Source organism: Syngnathus acus, chromosome 9, assembly GCF_901709675.1.
Source record: "Syngnathus acus chromosome 9, fSynAcu1.2, whole genome shotgun sequence".
In the NCBI taxonomy this organism is placed as follows: domain Eukaryota; kingdom Metazoa; phylum Chordata; class Actinopteri; order Syngnathiformes; family Syngnathidae; genus Syngnathus; species Syngnathus acus.
The window spans coordinates 1550328-1563126 of record NC_051094.1 but is presented as its reverse complement, the minus strand read 5'-3'; the positions used below and the strand labels follow the sequence as shown (position 1 = coordinate 1563126).

At 44.5% G+C, this 12799-nt stretch overlaps 1 protein-coding gene across 1 annotated transcript in view; it reads right to left on the bottom strand.

Moving 5' to 3' along the window:
* Positions 1 to 5451: 5451 nt before the first annotated feature.
* Positions 5452 to 12799, bottom strand: part of adgrv1 (adhesion G protein-coupled receptor V1) — a 56736-nt gene continuing 49388 nt past the window's right edge. Inside the window, exons 91-94 of the mRNA XM_037258683.1 lie at positions 11630 to 11751; positions 10114 to 10299; positions 8624 to 8801; positions 5452 to 6669 (exon numbers count right to left, since the gene is read on the bottom strand). Of these exons, the coding sequence (XP_037114578.1) occupies positions 6551 to 6669; positions 8624 to 8801; positions 10114 to 10299; positions 11630 to 11751 (605 nt within the window). The 3' untranslated portion in view covers positions 5452 to 6550. The remainder of the gene's footprint in view (positions 6670 to 8623; positions 8802 to 10113; positions 10300 to 11629; positions 11752 to 12799) is intronic.

Sequence of the window (12799 nt, the reverse complement as noted above, 5' to 3'; positions counted from 1 at the left end):
CACAGGCCTCAGCTGTTTCCTCACATGGGATAATCCCACGAACCACAATCCGTTGCCATGCAGTGTGTCATCATTGTGACATCATAGCAATACATTTCATTTCATGATACACTTTTTTTTTTTTAGCTGTAACCAATAATCATGAACACACATGACTGAAATGACACCATTTTTGCTGCGTACATTTTCAATCGTCAACTCACTTAAACTGTCCCCGTCGTGTCTCATGAAAGTACGCAACACGTATACACACACATGAAGTACTACACGCACACACAGCAGCTTCAGTACTGTGTTACAAAGCCAGCATTCTTTAACGGACACAAAGAAAAAAAAAAAAGGGGCTGCAGATGGATGGAGAAGAGGCAGAGGAGTGCGGGGTGCTCCCCCCCCCCCTCTCCAAGCAGCTGCTTCATTCCAGTTCTAGGCACTTCTACGCCTGCTTCTGAAAGCGATGCTGTTTTTTTGACCTTGCCAGCGGGCACAAGTTGTTGACGGTCAAAAAACTTCCTCCGAACAAGCAAATGGACTTTTCTTCTTTTATGATTCAGCAGGCCTCGAAATGAATGTGACATGACTAAGCAGTACTGACTCATTTTTGAGGGAAGTCAAATTCCTCCTTTGAATCTCAGCCAGCATCTTTCCCAATCTTTTCAGAATCAGAGTTGGATATTTTAATATACTTGTGCCAATTGAAGAGCTTTGAAAATGTCCTCGGTTGGGCTTTGGAGGTTGTTGACTTTAGCATGGAGGGACAGCTGATAGCCCAAGACCCTCATCACCGTTCTACCAGCATTCACGCATGCTTAGAATGCCGCTCTGAAGTATAAGTGCACACATACACACGCAGTGTGCTTTCGCAATTGCACCGAACCCAATCCGTCAGGCCTGAAGTCTCACCTCAACCTTCAAACTCTGCTCTAACGGAGCTTTCACTATGTGTGTCAAGTGAGGGCCTCAAAGGCACATTGTGTTCCATGCACATTTTATAAAAGAAAAAAAAAAGTCTTAAGATAAGAATTGTGTGTTCTACTGGTTAACATATATGTTTATGTCCTCCCTGTCATTATGGGATATTTGTCTTTTGAAGAAACCCTGTGATGTTTTCGGCATCTTCAATATAGGCTGAAACAGTAATTAGTAACCAAGTGAACTTTTACACTTGCATAATTCTCATCATATGAGAGTAAATGGATATAGTGAAGCATAAGTTGTCCACTCTGTCATAGTGAAACATCAATTCGTTTCTAAATTGATACCATTCGGTTATCAGTATGCAGTTAGTTATCTAAATCCTGAAAAAGGTGAAGGTCCACCGACGTGCTTATTAAATGCTAACATTAGCAAAAAATGTCCATCCACTTAGCAAGCATGCATATGTTAATCTGAAAATGTGAGGGACTGCCTTTTTTTTTTTTAACCATTTAACATCTATTTAATGCAATGAAGTTTAAAGGAAAATATCAACTTTTGACGGGCCATGTCTCGAAGACCCCTATGATGATATCGACTCATACTGTACGTGCAATAACTGAGGCTCCGACTTCATGCTTGCATAACCGTGCTGTGTAACGCTGAGAACTTTTCACAAACACTTCCCACCGAATATGATAATAATTTAGCATTGGCGTGTGATAACCATTTGACGACATGGACATGCACCACAAATAGTGCATGTCAATTCTATTCGCGGAGCTAAAGGGCGGGAATGGAGCGCCGCATTCTTTTGGGTTATGTCACACAGGAATTGGATGCACACTAAAGGGCAAAAGGATGGCAAGCGTTGGAGGGTTATGAAAGTTGACACTTGATGAGCATTTATGCAAGCTTCCTTCATCCCGTCCAGTCGCCAAAAGTCCTCGGTCACCTTACGTCGTGTTCCAAGGGCTCCGCTTGCCAGGCGGATGGTTGCGGTTCCACTACTCAACTTATTTTACCCTCAGCTTCCTTTTTATAGCTCGGGCTGACTCACAGCCCTTTCGCCGACGCCCTCCCCCCCTCTCCTCACCTCATTCTACTGAGTCACAGGCTGCAAAGACCACCCCAACCCCCACCTCACGCTCACCCCAGTGTGGCTGAAAAACAACAGGTGCGAGTAGGCTGGGCTGTCTGTGGTGGTCTGCACTTTCCAGTCACGTCTCACTGATACATTAGCCGTCTACTTCAAACAGTCTGCAGAAAGCCTGATCTCCGGGCAAACCTTGCCAACCTTCAGATGTCTGCACATTTAATACTGTTGCTCCATTCAAATTCCTTCCACGCAGACTACGACACTGACTTACCGCTGCTGCTGATGTTCAAACACGCAGCCACTTGTGCACTGGAGATGAAGACGTCAATATTTACGTGAGGCCTGTGGGCTTTTTAACGCATCACACGACATTCCAAAGCACCTCACGTGGACCGGTACTCACTGACCCAATTTCCTGTAACTGCCTCAAGGTGATAACCCGCTTCCAAAATAACAGAACACGATGGCCTTGGGTATACCTCATCAAATGTGACAAAATGCAGGTTCAACCGTCGACGTTTTGCCCTCTTGGCAGATTCATTTTAAGTCGCTGTGCATAGTTGGGATCTTAAGTTAATTGGAAACAGGCCTGCAACAGTTAAGTTGAAGCTATGTCGCTAAAATAATTCTCCATGTGGCAGATCAACACATATCCACTGCACATCATTCTATACGTGTCTTTTTAATGAGAGCTTAGCTGCTAGCGTAGCGCCGCATTGCTTTAATTCCTTACTGCTGACTTGACCGGATGACAAATTTCTCTTTTCATTGCCAGATAAGCTCAGACGCTCGCATCTCGTGTTTCCCAATTTTCCACCAGTCCAAACCGGACTGGACCGGTGGGTAATTCCCCCCCCCCCCCGGCCGCATCCTCGGAGGAGCAACTCCGGGCCGGACCGACACCGAACCTGCTCCGTCCGCACAGCTGCTGTCCGCTATGCTGAAAGCAAAGACGTGACCAGGTGGCTAACAAACACGAAAAGCGTGTCAAGGCATGAAGCGCATCCATGCACGCATTCAAAGCTTGTTGCTGCGTACAACTTGTTGCCTAGCAACAGTCTTTGTTGTATCAATTGTAGTATCCAGTGACAATTAAATGAAAGCCACAAATAAACTAAAAGCAGCCATTCTCAAACACTGACGGGACTTTGATGATGTCAGGATGCAAAATCAAAGACACTCGTAAATGTCACTGCCACCAAAGCTGACCTTAACTCTGACCCAGGCCGGCCTGCTCCACTATGTGTGACTCACTTCTTGAATGAAGATACAAAAACGAGTCTTCATTGTGTAAAAGTGACTCAGAATTTATCGCTCGAATACTTTGTCGTGCGTATGCTCCTCTCAACATAAACTAGCAAACAATGACCACTAGTGTATCGTTTGACATGATTAGCTCGTCTAGTGCTGCAGGATTGAACTGGTTTTGTGTGGTTGCGCTCACACACAAACAGCCTGTGTGCTGTCGTGACTGTCCGTCTCTGATGGGGTCACCCGTGGCATCGTTTCGGAAAGGTCACATGACATCCCACCGAGCTCAACACCGGCGCTCTCTCTTTATCGCCACAGCGGCGAACCGACGCCCTCTTTCGCATCGTCCTTCCAACGCACTGTTGTCTGTTATTTGGATGTGTGATAACGACAGCTTATGTAAGCAAGTAATTAGATTTGTAAAGACAGAATCACGGATCGACGCAAATCAAATGAGACCGCAGTGACGTCTGTCGCTAACGACCGTGACGATGAGCTTCACGGTGGCCGTTCCTTGCTCAAGGGCACGTCTACCGGGAAAAAGCCAGGCTGTGTGTCAGGGTAAAAATAAAAAGTTGTTGGTCCAACAGCTTATCTGCACAAATGCAACTATTTCAGGCTGCAGAGGGGGTTAAAAATACCAGCAAGGAACGAGCCGTGTTGACTGTCCATCATTTGGGTGCACAATTTGGGCGGCGGCCGGCGGCAGCATTCATGCATGCTATGCATTTAGGATGTGTACGTAGTGAGAAGCAAGAACATCCCGGGATATGCTTGGACATACACGAGCTTGCACAGAACACACACGTGACACACTATGTATAGCGCTGCTGCCATCTATATTGTCGTGTGCGTGCGTTTGCTTAGGTCGAGAGCATTGCCTTTCACTTTGCAGACTCGTGTTTCAGCTCAGAGTTGAGTGAGAGGTGAAAGAGGCGACAACATGCACCGTCTGCATGCTTCTCAAGCAGGCCTTGCCAAAACGTCTATACCAGGAAATTGTTTTCTTTTCCATAAGTTAACAAAAGATGCAACTGCATTATAAACAATTGAACTGGAATGAACCAATGTTCTGAAATGGTTTGAGCAGAATTTTGTTGCTATCTTTGCCATAGCAACCGGGCATCACACATTTTAGTGCTCAGTACAGTCGGAGCAACAAGGTCACCTCGCTCTCATGTTGTCAAAGTGGTTTCTAAACTCCACTAAACACAATAGTGATTAAACAAAGCATGATTTTATAAAAAGCAGTCATTCCTTATGTATCTTGACGTCTCGTTTTATAGGTGCATATATTTTTTATTGTCGTCACGCAACGTTGGCTGCAGCAAAGGGCCTGCCGGCCTTCGGATCGAGTGGACGCTAAAGAGCCGAGAGGCCACGTCATCTTTCAGCAGCCTCGAATAAAACAGAGTGAGAGCCCTGCTCGACAACCTGGCAGTGCCTGTGTGCTTTTGGCTCCTGTTACCGCCGCCTAGCGCAAAAGCAAATGTGGATTAAATTCAAACGTGGTCTTAGTCTTGTCATTTCTCACTGAATGAAGCATCCAGTCTTTTTTTTTTTTCGCCCTTTAGACAAAAGTGTCAGCGGCATGGGGAATGTAGTTGGAGTACAAGCGCCATGTGCGTAATACAGATTGACAAAACCTCCGTACAACTCAGTACTTTTTGAGAAATGTAAAACGCTGTCTGGGAAATTATTTCCAGAAGCTTCTCTATTCTTAAAAAAGAAAAAGCATAGGTAATGCTTGTCTTAGAAATTTGGATGCGAGTCAAATCTGCTTTGTGCAAGTTTTTAACTCGCTAACGGACGTCACAATGAGCCGATTGAGTGATTCAATACGGCTCCGACCTGACCATTCTGTTATTGAGTTTGCTGCTTTTGCTGCTGCACACAATGTTCTCTGCAGAAGGTCACATCAGGGATGCCAAAAGCGACCAAACAGGAAGACTCTAAAAGACTATTATTCAATGGTGTATTGATTCGAAGAATGTAGAACTGGGTCAGTCTGGCTCTTATTACAAGAGCTTTGACTCAAGTATACAATTGAGTGCAACAATAGATAATGTTTCACACGCTCACGCCCATTGATTATATTTGAAATGTACGTGGGCTTTACAGTGGCGGTGATCTCAATTCAACTCACTTAACATTGAGAAGTTGAGCAAATATTGATCAGTTCATGATTCAAAAAAGGCTTCAAGCTATTTAATGCCCCTCCCAGTTGAAGTGTGCTGTCTGAGTAAACATAAAACAAAGTGGATTTAAAACAAGCACAAGACTTAGGAAAGTATATCTAGCTTAATGCTAATGCAACATTCCAAAATGTGTTGATATGCTGATGTTTAGCAATCAATAGTCGTGTTTTTGAAAATAAACACAGAAAACACAATGTGTAATTCTATTAAAAAAAAAAAACACTGGTGCATGGAATAAATAACTCAAAACACTACATGACATCTGACAGCAAAACATTGACACACACATTCTCACACACACACTCTCAGTTCAACAAATTCCACAAAGAAAAACATAATAATTTACAATAGAGTTTTTTCACTTACTATGCATGTTGCTTAGTGCGACTTCTGGCATTCTTGTTAATGTCCGACAATCGGGAGCTGCAAGTTGGCCAGGCCTGTACTAGACAAAGAAAAAGACCTGGACAGGACAAGTGGCGGCGGGAGCACAGGTGGACACAACTAGGATAATGAAACATGGGAAAACAATTAAATTAAATCAAAGCAACAACCACAAAACATGACAGTAACACCGAAACAATCGCCATTTTAAAACCAAAGGCAACTTAGGAAAGTAACAAATTTTACGTCAAACTATTTATTCAGCAGTGTTTTGGAAGTGTTTTTCAGGTGCTTGGTCATTTTCATGCCTGAACAAATAAAAATGAAATGTATTATTGATGATTGAGCCGCACAAATCACATTATAAGGTGGTTGGTTACTGTTTTGATAAAGTAACAAGAAGCACAGTTCTTCTGTACTAATTCATACCAAAAAACAGCCATATTTAAAATGAAATATTTATTAACAATGTTAGACGAGCTCTATCACATTTAGTAGGTCGCTACAAAAACGTCCACTCAAACCGCATCCATTAATTTAGTGAAACATTCCGATACAGGTTCATACATCCATATAAAAGCAGTACAAATCATATCAAAGTTGTTCTGAAAAGGTTCTATCATCCCCTTCCCCCCACAAAAAAAAACATTTTAGTGCAAATATGTGTCCTCGTCTGAAAATACTGTTGCGCTGAGGACGAGGGGTGTTAGAGGTGCGTGTCGGCGATGGGGATCCTTCGCAGCTCCACGATTTGGGAGCTGCTCACGCTACCACCGTCGTGGCTGCCTGGGATGGACTCATTGTCGCTCATGTCAAGCCCGCTCCCTGGAAAAAAAAAAAAAAACACCCACCCACGCTTCTTAGTAGTGTTACGCTCAAGCGACCGTATATTGAATCATTCTCGGCTTGAATCTTTTTTTATGTCACCGTGTAATTATGTATGACATAAGTGATTTTTATCTCTGCTTTATCAGATGTGTTTGACACAGACTATAGTATACTTGAGTACATTAGCAGAAATCACAGTTCCATCTGTCACAACAAGTCGTCCAGGTCCTGAACTAACAAAGCAGCCCAAGATCAAAATATGAGGAGCCAAAATGAGAAATAAGAATTCTAAGCATTCTTTAAGCATGAATATGAGTGAAACCTTCCCGCTCTATGCCTGCCGTGCGTGTGCACTTCAGTCGGGGATGATAAGAAAATGCTTTGCTTTCACAGTAAAAGCAACACGTTAATGATCAGCCCGCAGTTTTAACGCACGACGACTAGACGAGCGTGTTTAAAATGTTCCCAAGCAAATGAAGTGTGTGAAGAGCCTTCATTACCACCGCACAGCATTTTAACCTCGCCCTCTTATGTAATTGAGATTAGACAATAACTTTTTCCGGTTGACTGCTTCGCTCTGCTGGTCTGACTTGGACATCCACTTTTTTGATTTTCATATTATGTATTATTTGTGCCCTCTCTGCATCCATTACAACCTGGTGATCCTGAAAGGGGGATCCTTCCATCTGTGGTCCCTTCTCAAGGTTTCTCATTTTCCCCGGGCAGGGTTTTTTTGAGTTTTTCCTTGCCCTTTTGGGAGCTTAAGACCAGGGGATGCTTTGAGAATAATTGTCCATTTTTGTCTATGTGAAGCCCTTTGGGACTGCTTGTGATTTAGGGCTATACAAATAAACTTGACTTGACTTGACTTGGTCGTGAACCGGGTGAAAAGTTCAGTGTAACGTGGCGCAGGGGGTCGAAAAGTCACCACAGCCCGAGTTCGGATAGATTTGGAAGAAATTACTCTATAAAAATACATTCCCTTGGAAACTTGGAACTCTCGAGTACGAGACGGACGTGCTAAACCCGAATGCTTCAGTTTAACATTTCAAGTAATCCAAACATGTTCTCGGTTTTCTAATTACAGCCATCACTTTCAATTTGAAAGCAGTTACTTGAAGGGATTTTTAGTGAGGCCTGAGCAGGACCTATAAACTTACAATATCTCAAAGTCTGCTTTATTGTCAATTTCTTCACATGTCAAGACACACAAAGAGATCGAAATTACTATGTCTCATCATATGTCTTATAAAAAAAGTCAGCGTGACGGTAAGATGTCAAATACGTATCTGCCTTCTGAGAAATAACGGCCTCGGTCATTTTTTTTATTTTTTTTTATACAAACATGATGTTTGGCTTTCTCAAGACACGATTCCCATTGAAGTCTATTTCTGCTGCCGGTTCAACGTGAGGTGTATGGGAGTTGCTTCCTTAATTAACAAATGTGCCTATGACTCAAATGGAAAGTATGTTGACTGACGAGGTGATGTCTTGTCTGACAGTAGAGGAAGCATTTATAGGTCAATGAACAGCTAAGGGATTCTAAGAATTGGAAGGAACGGCATGTGAATTTTTATTTGTACGTGTCGAAAATTGCTTCCATGTTACTGTTGCTAAATGACAGCTAGATTCCATTAGCACTGCTGTATCACCCAGCTGTAAAAAAAATAAATATAAAAAAATAAATAAATTAAAAACAACAGGAGCACAGCGACGGGAAACCAGTTTGTTCACTTGGTGAACTTGGACGAACCGCAAATAAAATGACACGGCTTGCAAAAACAGGTGATCTGAGCGCTGAGCAACTGTGATGTCACTTGCGGTCGACAGTGAGCGGCAACATGGCCGCCGCCCGAGATGGATAAAAACAGGTGGACGTTGCTGCTTTCAATTTAGATTCCACAAACACAATCATGCTCTTGTAGTCATCAGCGCTTTTAGGCGTCCATACCGGTTTTTAAGGCAAATATGAAGTCGTCAAACTCTTGGGACTCGTCGTCGGCCATGACCAAGTCGGTGTTAATGAAGCCGCCCTCTGCGGGGTACGATCCCATCTCGGGACTGGGCTTGAAAGCGCTCGTGGGCTGAGTACTGGTCCTCAGCGACGGATGCTCCCAATCTGCGGAAACCTGGCCCGAGAAAACCATCAAGTGTGTTTTTGTAAAATGGTCATTTGCCTCGCTCAGTGACTCAACATTGAAGAAAATAGGAATATGACAAAAATAAAGGGTGAGGCGGGGCCGGCCCACTCCCATTATCGTAATACTTTCACACACACAGTGTCAGTGGTGACGTCATGTTTCTGTGATGAGTTTGGGTCAGCCAGAGTCCACGTCGTTCAAGCACCCCGAAGGGTTAAGAACAAGGCCACAGTGAGTTCACGGGGTGAAAGGGAGGTCACGTGGCCGTTTTAGGGGGTTAAATAAGCAGCTCGTAACTCAAGCGCAAGACTAAACAGACGCCATACCTTAGCCAAGGTTAGATTCTTCTGGATTTGCCTGTCTATTTTTTATATGCGTACAATAGTTGTTGCTAAGGGATTTTTTTTTGTTACCAGGAATCCATATACATATATGAAGAAGTGATGTCAGACCACACCTTGGACTGGTTGCCAATCAATGGGAGGGTTGGACAAGAATCTCCTCAATTCAAAAGAATACTCAGCTTGACTTTTACGGCCTTCCATCTAAACGCTCCTCCATATGGCCACACCCTCAGATCATCATTGTCCGTTCCACCCGTGTGTCCAAATTTCCCCTCCAACTTGGGAACACCTGCTGGTACGACTCATTGCGCGGGGCTCTTATCGCTCTCGAGTTAAATCCCGCAGAGGCAGGAGTGTGCTCTCATGAATAAAACAAGATTAGCAGATTCCCGTGAGCGGAGGGACTTCTACCTCTCGCTCGTCCTTATAGGGCATTCTCCAGGGACGGACAGGGCTTGAAGATACAGAGCCATGTTTGCTTTTTATGTGTACACCGCCTCCAACGCGATGACATGACGGACGGGTTGTTAAGAGTGAAGGCTGTGAGTGAGATGAGTGGACGTTACGTAACGTCAATGGGGTCGAAATGTTCCCCGTACAGTACGGTGCGCTCAGCTGAGAAATATGTGAAGGGGGAGCGGTAATGGGGGCACCTGCAGACATGGGAATGAGGGCCTGGGAATAAAGGAGATGAAGGAGGGGGAAGACTGCATTAGTGCGAGTCAAGCGTCACGCTTTTTTTTGGGTGACAATGACTTGACTCACGTCTTGATTTTGTGGTAAATCTAGTCAAAACGAAGGAGGAGATGACAATCAGTATTACTCATGAAGATGAATTGATGATACGTTGACCTTTTAAAAATGGAGTTATTCAATTCAACAGGAAGTTCGTGATGCAATGTTTTTTTTTTTTTTGCAAGCTAAAATTGGCTTAAAATGTCACAAAGACATTTTACCTCCTCCATGGCGCTGATGAGGTTCTGTGTTGATTTGTTAATGTCAGCCCCGACGGTGGTCGGGCCCGCTCCCTGATAGGCCGAGTCCGGACTGTCGTGGCTGCTCATTTCCACATTGTACGTGGCTTTTGCGGGACAACACAGGAGGTTGTGCATGACAAAGTAGATTGCAAACACATGCACGCCCTGCAAAGAAACACAAAATACGTTTTTTTTTTAAAACTAATAAACACGTATGACTTCATCGACGGGACATGACATCATCGGCGCCCTACTATTTGTGTTTGCACCACTTCCGCAGCATTACCAAAACCTCCTGGTCAAACAGCGGCAGGATGTGAATTAGCCCAAAAACGCCGGGGCGCCAAATACCGCACGGCCATCTTGTATTTCACGACACCCGTCTCCGAGCCGTGACATAGTAAAGTATGAATGTACGTGGAAGTATCCACAAAGACCTTCTTGCTGCCTGAAAAGCACGTGCCGAGATTTGTACGTTGGGCTCGGTGGACATGAAAGGGACATGGGCGCTTAAGCACAGATCATTAGCGGCCTGGGCAGCCAATAGCGACAGGCTGTTACGTAAGTGTGCCCTGATCAGTGGAGAGAACATGCGCCGAGAGAAGGTCAAACAGAACGAATGAGAGATGTAAAGGGGATGGAAATGGAGTATAAACAGAGGACGAGTGCAAACAAGTGGGTGACGTGGAGGAAACGTAGCGCCTGGATGCCATTTGATATTTGAAATGCTTTAACGACACTGTAAAGGTCATACCCACAGTTCCTATTTGGAAAGAATGTTGTACAGAAGCTGGAAACTCAACTCAAGCTTCTTCAAAAATATGACAACGTTTCAGTAGAGGAATGTCACAGCAGTGCTCCAAGACCAGAAAGTAATGACCTTTGACTTTTAGGTGCATGGTTACGCCATTGGCCAGAAAAAGAAAAACATTGCACGATGTCACCGAATCACATTTGCCGTTCGGAATCTCAACATTGACATCATCGCTGATGACGCTGCGTCGGTTCCAACAAAATAAATTGACTTTGGTGCCACACTGTTGTCTTTTGCACATACATGGCACATATCACCGAGAGCTACCACACACTTTTACAGGCGCATTACGTCGGCGCCGCTGTGACCAAAACAGAAACGGTCGGACTGGACGAGGCGGTAACAGGGAGGATTTTTTTTGTCGAGTGAATACGCACTATATTCCCAAGATGCAAGGTATTTCCCAGACAATTAATTCCTACTTTTAAATTGAATAAAATCAACCTCTGTGAAATCGAGCAGCTTTCATCAGACAAACTCCAAAATTAAAATAATCTGTTTTTACGAGATGTTTGAGGGTCTCTGGAAATCTCGGGACCCCCCGGGCAATCACAGTTTGCCTTGTGATTAGTCTTTAACCCTCCACAATAACCTACATTCACAACCCAAGTAAATAAACGAACAGCTAGATAAACATGAAATAAATAAACATTAGCTAAGTAAGTTTGCAGATGATCTCACCAGCAGGCAATTGCAGATGATGTAGAGGACAAGCATCCACATATGTTTGTAGCCCATATGAAGTCCGGCCCACAAACACACCAGAGAGATGAGCAGGAACATGATGAGGATCAGCGGCACCTCTGGAAGACATTTAAAAAAAATATATGCAACAAACCTTGATGACATTTGAAGCTAGGCAATTCACACATCATAAAAAGCTTTGCTAATGTGACTTTTTATGGGGAGTAAAAACATTGGTGCCAAATCTGTGCAGCTTGAGAGCGTGGACATTAGATAAGCCCTCATGGAGCACGTAGTAAGCGCGTGGATTTGAAAGTGACCTTGCAAAAATTCAGTCAGCAGCCCGTGTGCACACTTCACTTGACGAGTAGGGTTGAAACACGTTTCACTTAGGTGCCATTTCCAGCGGCGTATCCCGCTTTCAAACTTCCTTTCGCTCTTATCTGGCCGGCTCTTTCCACACCATCACTTGCGTCAGGACCGGATGGGACTCCACCTCGGTCTTTTTGGACTTTCCCGCTCCCTTGTCACTCTTGGCACATCTATCTGGACCTCCTCCCTTCCCACTTTGGAGTTTTCCAACCATGTAAGCACATTCCAAAGCTGAGATGGAACTTCTACAGAAGCACAGCCAAGTAGGGGTCGGGCTGCAAAAGTACTGACTTTCTTGTTTTGATCATGTGATCAGTGTAGCATCAATATTTTGAAAAGGTTGTTCAGGTCAAATATTGTTGCCTTCCCAGAACGTGCGTGCGGTCAATGTTACACATTCTTGGTGCTCGGCTGACACCGAGGTTGAATATACTGTAAGGTTCTGGCTGGCTGACATAAGAAATAAACACTTGAAACCCCCCCCTGCACAGGCCGGCCTCCAGTTTACATTGAATCGGACCGACGTCCCGCTGCGAGAGGATAAACCGAGAAGACGGAGCGGGTTCAACCAAAACGACCGGCCGATGCTGACACGGCTGTCTCGCAGAGGTCGCCGGCTGTAACAACAAGCAGCTGTTTCGAGCCGACCGACGCAAGTCGTGCGGGCCGACCCGCGCGCACAGCAGCGCTGTTTTTGCAAAAACATTTTGTTTTGCAGTTGAAAGACACGCAGGAGCGCCTGCGGCGGCTTTGCACGAGTGCTGATTTAACCTCGCGGCCTTCCTTCAAACGCGT